At 44.1% G+C, this 10,432-nt stretch overlaps 1 protein-coding gene across 2 annotated transcripts; it reads right to left on the bottom strand.

The window, feature by feature from the left end:
* Positions 1 to 233: 233 nt before the first annotated feature.
* Positions 234 to 10,113, bottom strand: ATPAF1 (ATP synthase mitochondrial F1 complex assembly factor 1). Of its 2 annotated transcripts, XM_075424547.1 has the most exons (9): positions 9,923 to 10,113; positions 9,481 to 9,589; positions 8,871 to 8,921; positions 8,077 to 8,139; positions 6,606 to 6,656; positions 4,758 to 4,805; positions 2,625 to 2,720; positions 1,948 to 2,055; positions 234 to 1,009 (listed from the first exon to the last, which is right to left on the bottom strand). In XM_075424547.1, exons 1-9 carry the CDS (start codon positions 10,111 to 10,113, stop codon positions 815 to 817), a joined length of 912 nt encoding a protein of 303 aa, XP_075280662.1. In that variant the 3' UTR covers positions 234 to 814. The 2 variants fall into 2 exon arrangements, with proteins under 2 accessions (XP_075280662.1, XP_075280664.1); XM_075424549.1 differs by lacking the exon at positions 9,923 to 10,113 and having other exon boundaries at positions 8,871 to 8,917; positions 9,481 to 9,583.
* Between the last annotated feature and the right edge of the window lie 319 nt (positions 10,114 to 10,432).

Below are 10,432 nucleotides of genomic sequence, written 5' to 3'. Positions count from 1 at the left end.
GCTATTTTTTTTGTCCCTCCAAATACTGTTTGTAGTTACCTGAGTAGCTGCCAGTCTGAGAAAAATTAATTCTATTAAGCATGCAATAATTCCTCTACACTATTCAAAAATATACAAAAATAAAATCGTGTTTATAATATCCTGCTCCTCAAGAAAAACATCTCTAAGACAGAAACACAGCAACAGGGTAAAATTAATGTATCAATTAAGAAGCACAAAATTCCCAGAACAAATCTAGTCACTCTTTTTAATCCTGAGAAAAAACACAGGCCACAGTATACCTCTGCGTAAGGAACCTCACACACAAAAGTAACAAAGAGGAGCCTGTTTTGACCATCGGTCCTATTCTCTTTCCTTGATGGACAAGCCTGTATAAATTCCACACAGATTAAAAAGCACTGGACCATGCAATTATAATGGCGGAGGGCATTTAAAATGCATTTACTGAGAAGACACACTGATTGTTATCTGTCTCCTGATGTCAATATAGTCCATTACATAGCTCCCCTTCTGTCACTTTATTTCATATATCAAAAATACAGCATGCAGCACTAAGTTACAGGATGGGAAAATGGTTCCTTCTGATGAAGTTACACTGAAGCACAGGGCTCCGTTTTGGCAATTAGTTATTGTCCTTCACATGGCCCAAGTCCTCGTCTTGCATCAGTGCCAGACAGGCTTGTCTATCACACTCCCAGGACGTCGCCAGATCCTTTCTGTCGCCAAACCAAATTCATAAAACTAAAGAGACAGGACCACCCCATCTAGGAAATGCCCTGCCCGCTGCTGGCTCGCTTCACCCACAGGTCAAGGTCTACGACTTGTCAGAAACCTGACCAGGTCTCAGTTCTCGTCCAAGTCCACTCTGCTCAAGCTCTGCTATAACTGACATATATTTAAATTCACTCGATCTGTGGTTGAAGGTCTCCACTAATTCATAGGTCTCGGAACGATCCGTCGCATAGAAAAGCTGCACCTGATTCGCCAAGCACTGTGCTTCGTGGACCACCTGCGAGGTAAAACAAAGCATTTGTTACCACCTGGTTCTGCTGGACTTGAGCATCCCCTCGAAAAAGACTCTTCAGCAGCTGAAGGGCGGCAGTCCTACTCATCGAATGGCTCTACTCCAAGCCACCTTAGTTTTGCAAACACTTAACAAACCACCTCCCTCTTGTTCCTGACCTACTTACACACTTTAGCACTGTGCCTACAAACTACTCCCTGATGAGCAGACACCTCAAAGATGTCCCAGTCTAAGGCACTGGAGATGCACCAAAGTCTCATCTCTCCCTTCTTACGGTTGACCTATTTGTAAAAATTGATTGTCTGCTCTGAGACACAACAGGGCAAATGCATTGCCATGACTCCTCTGCACATAGTTTCAGAACTGGTGGAAGTAGGTCGGTTAGAGGTGGGATGCTTTAGTTATCTTGTTCCACCAGTATAATCCCTAGTGCCACTAGTCCTAGCATGGTACTATTACAGATATGCAAGTAAGAGCACCCCCACACACAGGGAAAAGAGCAAAGGCACGCACAAAGCGAACACAAAGCTCTGGAGGTCTCCTGATTTAACGAGCAGTATTAAGCTTCACTGTTTTACCTTGTTCGCAGGTAGCAACAGCTCACATTTAAATTTGCTTCCATTAGTAAGAAAACCAGAAGCATTTCTATTTTTTTTTACAAAAATAAACTAAAATACCCAGAGTAAGAAAAAAAGAAAAAAACGAATGTATGAGCTGAAATCACCAGACAGCTGAAGACTGATGATTTCCTTTTAGCTTTCCCTAGCAGTAAACAGATTACGTTAAAGAAGTCTAGTCAGACCCCTCTTTGAGAAAGGGTCTTCTAAAGACTTCACTTTAATTTTGTTTTAATTCAAAAGTACAGGAGGAGTTGCAGCATAAAATGAAGGAATCAACGAACAGAGTTCTCTGATTTCTCTTACCAAGAACTTGGAGTCCATTTCTGCTGTCATCAGTACTATCCCTTTTTCCTTCTGCAGCTCAGGGTAATGGTACAAGACCAACTGGCTAGGAGCAGTTTCACCTTGGGTCTGAAGGAGATAAAGAAACCTGTCAGTATCCCACAAAGAACTTCAGCCTTCCTGCAGGTTTTCAGGCTTGATTACAAAACTCTGGAGTATCAGCTGCTATGGAGACAGCCATTTTTCAAGGCTTAAGGATCAGTTCTAATTAAAAGTTCATTATTCCTGGTATTTAGAGAAAACATAGGATTTGCAGAGTTAGGTTGAGTTTTTTCTTGACTAAAGACCATTTTGCATTTAAAATCACACAGAATTTCCAGAAAGACATTTGATCTCCCAGCATCTACTGGTATTTTAAGTAGTTTGCGCAAACAGTTCTAAAAAGTTTGGCTCTTACTTCTATTTTGAGACTACTTGACTTCTACCTCATTCTCCTTTAGACTAAGGAGACACTTAATAGCCATAAATTTACTAATTTACCCATAATGAATGGCAGTATTTCCCTGATAATTCTTCTGAAGTTAAGCTAGACAACCTGTCTATTTAACTATTTAGCAAATATTATATATTGTAATATGCTGGTATCATCTATTTCTGGATCCTATGCCATTTTTGGACTTTTTATTTCAACCACTCACCTGAATGTTTATTAGGGAAGTGAAGTGCAATTCTGTTCCTGACCACTGACCCACAAAGAATTCATAGCCTTCTTTTCTTGGCAAAGCATAGAGAAACTGCAGAGAAATGAAAAAAAACCCCAACAATTCTCCCTTTCCTAGAGCAAAACGATGCCCATATCATACTGGCCTCCAGAAAAAAGGCTTTCGCGAGAGAATGATCACAGAAAACCGGGTTTCTTTGCCCCACCAGGAGCGACAGGACAGCAGGAACCAGACTTCAAAGCAGACAATAAACCAGCACCACGTTATCAGTATTATTTCATTAGCAAATATGTTGGCACATATTTTTATCAGTATTATATGAGACAGACAAAGGAAAGAACAGTGAAGAACATTCAGACTCTGACCTTTTTGTTCACTTCTGGAAAATTAACTGCAGAAATGGTCAAATATAAGAGAAGGAGCATTCAGAGTATTTAATCCTGTAATTTTACCAACTGTTCCAGAACTGGCAGCAAACATTTTCTCTCTAGAGAGTAACAGTCCACTCAGCTCCATAGGCTAGGGACTTGCTCATTTTCCCACAGCAAGGGAAAGGACAATGTGGGAGCAGAAAAACATGCAAGATACCTGACTAAACGCCAATGCACTGTACAGAAATGCACTTAAAGCTATAAAGAACTACCCAAACTCCAAGTAGCTCAGGAAGCCAGACATATTTGATCTTGCCCTTGGCCACTGAAATACACAGGACCAATCCATCAATCCAGCAAAGTCTCCCATCCAGATCCACAAAAGCACTCCTCTCAAGGCAGCAAAGTCTAAAGGAATGAAGTATCTCATTTCTGTCTCAGCACAGTGAAATCTGCACAAAGTCCATGCTCCAGTGCACAAATTGCTGTAAAAACACATTACTTTCAACAGAAAACAACATTAATCCAGCAGCCCATGGTACAAAACTGCAAAAAGATATCCTTTAGCTCATTAGCTGTTCTGCTCTTTTGTAGTTCAACTTCTTCAAAGCCACAACATGCTCATGTGCACAGGAATCTTCTAATCGAAGCTCACAAGATATCCACCAACCCACGTGAGAAACAGGGAACCCCAGTCTTGGGAATCCACCCATTTCCGAAATAACCGTATTACGCATTTTCAGTATTTTATGCTTTGCCTTGCTGGCATCTACCTAAGACAGAACCCTCAGAGTATTTACTCTGTATCTGTAATAAAGGGTTTGACTACACCCAACCCCCTGTTTCCTTCTCATCACAGCTGTTGAACTACAACGCTCTGCAGCAGCACTCACCCTACTCAGTTGTGCAGTGCATGCCATACAGTCTTTTTTGACAACTCACACTCCCCTAGAGACAGAGGCGCATTGTTTACACAACAGTGTGCCTGCCCAGTTTGGCTTCCATGCAAACAGCTCGTATTCCCTTCCCAGTATCTACCTACCACAGATCACTGGTGTGGTGAAGAAACCATGGCTATGCACATTTATGATCAGGAAAAGCAGGCTAATGTGACAAGATTCAGCTCACTCTGTGGACAGAGCCCAAACATACTGATTTATTGCCTTTCTCCCTTTCAGATACTCCTGCCTCTCCTCACTGTCAGTAAACAAATGTAAAGAGGAGCAACTCACACCAGCTCTAAGACGAGAGAAATCACTTTCTCCATATACACTCAACATCACGCAACGGTGACACACAGCTACAGCTAACAACAGCTCCTCCAGGGCAAAGCAAGCGTGCTTTAAGCAATAAGGAAAGATATGCAGGAACATCAACAAAGCTGGCCCGCAAGGCTTGGCTCTTCACAACACTACACAGAAGATTTAACCACAAGACATCAATTAATGGAAACCGGAGGCGTGGAGCTAAATCTATTTCCATTCTGCACTCACGCTACTAAACCCTACATCTCTTATATACAGGTATCTGATACCTAGATCAAACTATTTGATACGTATGAATAGCCATTGCTTTTATCTGAACACCAACACACGTATTTGAACACCTGGATTTTACTAATCAAGCTGACACAAAAAGTCTGAATGCAGGAGGGTCAAAAGTTTACGAATTAGGCTTTAGAGAGGAGAAACGCACAACAGCTACACATGCACGCGCTGCGAGTCTCTGCCATACGTACCGATGGACATTTCTGGGCTCTCTTCCATATTAAATCAAACTTCTCTGCCTTTAGGGAAGGAGAGAGAGAAATTCAATATTCGTAACACAAACACGGACGCACAGTTTTTGAGAATCATCTCATTAACCTTTACAGGGAACAGCTTCCACCCACGGAAGGTCTCACTGCAGGAACGGCTAACAATGAGTGCACAGAAAACTGTATTGAGTTCTTAGTTACCTAAATGTCATTGGTACCTCGTTCTAACAATGCTGTCTCTAAGATGCTGCAGCAACCTCCCTGGATCCAAAGCTTTATTCCTTGGAGGGGTGGGGCCCACGCTTTCAGCTTACATTACGTTCTTTTTCAGTAATAGCTCCACTGCATCATGTGGTGTCAGCAGCTCAGCAAGATGACATATCCCTGGCCCAAAATCGTAGAATTTACATCACAGTCATCTGTTCTTCAGGATTAAAACGCAGCCTAGATATTTACTCACATAACATACTTCTTGCTTAGGTTTAGATTAAAACCACAAACATATTTGGTCATCCCTGATGAAACCTGGCAATCTCATTCACATGTCCTCTGCGTTCCCCCAAATCTTTCGCCTGCTCTTCTCTTCCCAGCACCATATATTAATACCTACTCTAAGGTGTTCATGAAAGCAAACACATGCCATTCATCAATGTGAAATTCCTCCACGTGTGCTTTTCAGCACTCAAGAACCAAGCCAGGCTTTGCTTCCAGCCAACAAAACCCTTCTGGCAAAAGACACAGCTTCTTCCCCTGATGACACCATGAACTGCCTCCTGATATGCCCAGGATCTGGTTCACATTAAAGCCTTAAAAGCTTCCAGAGCTGCTCTAAAACAGTGCACCAAAGAACAACGCCAGCCCCACTAATGGAAGTCCTATACCATCTTAACTGGAGTCCCTGGCTTTGGCCCTCTGCTACACTAAAGGTGCAATTCAAACGAGTTTCACAACACCCATGTGTTGGGAAAACTGAAACACGAAGCTGCTTGACCCCAAATCCCGTGTTGCCATTTTCAGAGCACACAGCACTTCACACATTCAGAACCCAGCCTCCGTCACTTCAGCTGCAGCCCAAAGAGCCAAGCACAACTGCAAATCAGACCCCAGATCTAAATGAGGTTTCAAGAACTCAAGAACACACAGTGCGTGCTCAGCTGTGAAAAGACAGATTTAAGAGATCGCAATCACACAGAGACTCTGGAGAAAAGAATAAAAAGAAATCCCCAAAGCAAAAAAACTCCTTCAGCCTAACGCAGATGAACAACAATTAACATCTGGTATAGTTATCAGGAGCAAGAAACACCATCTTATCACAGGAAGCACCACACAATCTCAAGGAAAGACAGCGCTGCCAATAGTTTTACATGTATGAAAGTTAAGCCATAAGTGATTAGCCACGTGCACATTATTAGCCAAGTGCTCTAGCACTGCCATATTCAACACACTAAACTTCCCATGTTGCAGGGAAGAGGGGAAAGAAAAGAGCAACTTTAAGGAAAAAAGGATGTGAAAATACAAATGCTACCTTAACAGATACTAGGGCCCTGCGAAGAGTATTGGACAGTCACAATAAAAAAATGCCTGGACATTCAAGCCAGGTGTGCAGGAAAAAAAAAGTATTGGGTTTATTCAGACTGATGTGAGAAAAAGGGATACACATTTTTGGAAGCAAAAGCCTTTATCTGGGGCAGTAAGATCACAGAAATAAAGTTTGTTCTTGAAACCTCATTTTCCTTCAATGCTTGCTTCTAAAAGCAACAGAGTCACTGCTAGAAAGGCAAGCTTTGCACATTGGCCTTTCAAGTGCCTCACTAAAGGAGAACTACTTACAGGAATAACAGCATAAACCGTGTCTTTCGCGGAAAAATACTGATTCCAAATCTGTAGGAGACAAAGGAGATAAGCTACAGTTAAAATCAAGCATTTAGCAGTAACATTAAATGCTTTAAAATGAATGTCATTTGTCAACTAACCTTTCTAAGTACTTTAAGAAGTCATTTTCCAGTCAAGCCTGACTGACCTTCCTGCTAATGCAACACACTTCTCCTAAGGTTCCAGAGTACTCGTACCAAACGACAGATTTGAACTAGATTGATTAACAGCAGTAAGCACTGGGCTCAGAGGTGCCTCACAATTTGCTGGCTATCAGAAGTGCTTCTTACAGCTTTCCCAGCAATCGCACTTCTGATTTCTAGGGGGTCTGAGTTGTTTGGTTTGGTTTTTTTTCATAAAGAACATACAAAACATTTTCAACAAAGGACAAGACTTTGCATAATGCTCCTCTGTGTTCTCAATCTTTTTCTTCACCACAGCAGGACAGCAACACCGACATAAAAGTTGAAATGGACAAGTACAAGTAAAAGCCCAGAGACCAGGACTCTCAGTTGCTCTTCCCCAGTCCCACATAACTAATGAAAATTGTCAGCAAAATGCAATGGAAATCAAGAAACTCGAAGGAAACTCCTGAATTATAAAAAGCACTCCCTGCTACAACTGGCTGCACACCATCCCCTGCAGAGCACATAACCACTGCTGTAATGTTCTCAGGCAAGCAGCCAGATTGCTGCTAAGTCGTGCCAGACGGCTCTTTCATATGTGCTGCTCCCCTTAAATGATCATGCCTACGTGAAGCTTCTCGGCATACAGTCTGATCAGGAAGAAAAAAAATACCAGATCCAACTCCAGCCACATCAGAAATGTGGAACAGATGTGACCTGTAACTAGATAAAAGGGAATACAGTGCAGAGGCAGACAGATATTAGGAAGAACAACTCGATTCACGCTGTTCTTCAAACAAACAAACAGACAGACCGACCCACCCACCTCCTTCCTACCCTAACCATCCCTAGTACGGCTGCAGAGATTCCTGAGTGACAGACAATGTAAGGAAAGATAGGAGATGGCAAAAGCTTTGTTTTTGTTCCTGTAGAACAGATTTAGCATAAATCACGTGAGCTGCTGCTAGGGTTTCTCTTTACCTGGCTTCAAACCTGACAGGAGCTTGGTGATGCGAATCCAACTTTAATCGCATTAAATAGCAGCAATAAGAATCACAATAGTGACAGTTTTTAAGTGATCAAGTCCAGATGTATTACTTATCAAGGGGGTGCATCCTAGGTGGACTTACCTATATGGAGAAAACTTTATCTTCTACTATTGATACGCACATGAATGTGCTTTTTATAAGCACACATCCATAGCCACGTTTTATTTTTCAGTCTAAGTAAAATTTCCATCCTCACATGTAGATTACTATTAAGCACAGATGTGATGCAAACTTTATTCCATTTAAATCAGTCACCTGTTTTATCTCCTCCGCTGACTTTTCTTTCACCATCTCAACATTAAGAATCGAATCAAGCGTCTGGAAGAGAAAGCATAAGGAATTTGGCATGACAACAGTTCTCTGATTCAAGTGAGAATCCAGAATGAATGGATGCAATTACAGAGAACAAAATCAAGCTGGAGGAACTTAATTCTGTTTACAAAGTGACTTATTCCTCTGAATTGCCAAAGAAACCAGTAAATCATAAACAGGAAAGCACTGAGAAGTGGATTCACACACTGAGGCGGAACAGAAGAGATTATGTCAGGACGCAGAACAGACTTTGCTCCAGTTCTGCAGATCTCAGCTGAAGCTGCGAGAGGAGCTTTCCCCTTCAGCCATCTCGGACACGTGCTCTGCTGGCAGATTTACACGTAAAGTTTGCCAAAATACAAGAATGTGAAAGAATAAAACCATTCTCTTGTCCCTCTGCTGGCTGATCTTTGGAAATATATTTACATGCCGTAAAGGCAGCTTAACCCTTTCAATTTATTACTCTCGCATTCAGTACAGATCCCCCAACCAGCAGGAACTTCCAGGATGTCGAGAGAGAAAGGGCTGGGTAATAAAAAACCAGACTGCTGGGAGTTTTACCACTTGAATGTGATCCCCATAGTAAATGAGTATCTTATGCTCAAGTGCAGCATAAGGAACATTAGTTTTATCCCAAGAAGCTCTTGGCTGAAGCACTGATGGTAGCAATACAAGATCATCTACATCCTTGACTTGCCAGCAAGTTCTCTCCTAACCCTCAGGTTCGTTTCCCTTACCTTGTCTTTTGTGAAACCTCCCTTTGATGTCTTGGTGCCCAAGCCTTCTGCCTAGAAGAAAACATTCTTCCTTATTTTTTTTATAGCTGATGCTTTAATACCACTTATTTGCACTCCCTGCCACATGTAACGCACCTGCTGACGAGATCTCCTGAGTATGAGCACAAATTTAAAATACTTACACATTGCTGCAGTGCATTTTGTTACAACAGGAGAATACAAAGATGAGTAACTTCATGTGAATTATGAATTTCAAGATCAAAAAGGATTAAAGCAAGCTCTTCTGCATTTTGGATCCAGTATTATTGAGCAGCTTGCTTTCATTCACTACAAAATGATAAATGCAAGATCATGTCACCCCATCTGGCCTAACGCCAAACTAATCTGGCACTAACTAAACACTTAGATAAGGCCTCAAACACAGAATTTACAGCTTAAAAAAAAGAGCAAGACAATATGCTGGAATACAGAACAATATTTTCAGCCACCAGTGTGAAATTCTGGGGCTCCTTACTAAGCGGCATGCTGTATGTTTGCAGCATGATGCTGACCCTGTATAAACGACATTATAGCTTTCACGTATGCAAACTGCAAAGAAAATCAGCCTCGCCTTTTCCTCCACGCATCTGACAAACTCCCCTTGCTTGGAGTGTCCCACGGGCTGCTTTTTCACTTCGCTTCTTTTTTCCATGCGGGATTCAAACACGTCCGGACTGGATCTGGATGGGATAAAGGGACTATTGACAGTTCTGGGTGATTAACACTGCTCGGCCGTTTAAAACATTCACTGTGGTACCGATTCCTGTCCTTAACTTGGAATTTTAACTTCTCTTTGGTAAAACAACCCCTTACCAAGACGGTCACGTTGGGGGCCGACTCCCTCTCACTGGCAACAACGGCAGCGAACTCGAAGGCCGCATCTGGCCTGAACGAGTTCATTTTCCCACAGTGGCCGAGGCTAAACACGACCTCCCTCCTCCCAAAGGCACCCAGCCCCCCCCCCCAATCGACACCCCCACCCCCCCCGCTTTCCTCCCCCTCAGGCCCGGCACCTCCGCAGCTCCTGGATCTTGTGCCGGTACTTCCCGTAGAAGGGGTTCTCCTCCAGCGCCGCCCCGCCGGCCCCTGGCCCCGGCCCGGCCGCCCCCCGGCACGGCGGCACCAGCAGCCCCAGGGGGCGGAGCGCGGCGCGGCTCCGCAGGGCCGACCCCCGCCCGCAGGCCTGCAGCAGCGCGCCCGCCATGGCGCCCGGCGCGGTCCGCCGCGGTCCGTCCTCCGCAGCGCTCCGCCCGCCCCGGCTCCCCCCCCCCGCCGTTCCGCCCCGCAGTGACACGGCCGGAGCCGACCGCTGCCAAAGGAGCTTTTATTTCGCTAAAGTCGCGTTACACGGCAAAACGCACCCAGCCAGCACAGCTCGGTGCCTGGACTGACACAGGCACCCAAAGCGCACCGACACGGCCCAGAACCGGCCCGGCCCGGCCCGGCCCGCCCCCCCCCCCCCCCCCCCCCCCCCCCCGCCGGGACCCCCGCACACGCGTGCTCACCCTGCCCGCGGCTTTATG

The sequence above is a fragment of the Opisthocomus hoazin genome, chromosome 6 (genome assembly GCF_030867145.1).
Source record: "Opisthocomus hoazin isolate bOpiHoa1 chromosome 6, bOpiHoa1.hap1, whole genome shotgun sequence".
NCBI lineage: Eukaryota > Metazoa > Chordata > Aves > Opisthocomiformes > Opisthocomidae > Opisthocomus > Opisthocomus hoazin.
The sequence above is the reverse complement of the archived record's forward strand: the minus strand, read 5'-3'. Positions and strand labels throughout refer to the sequence as shown.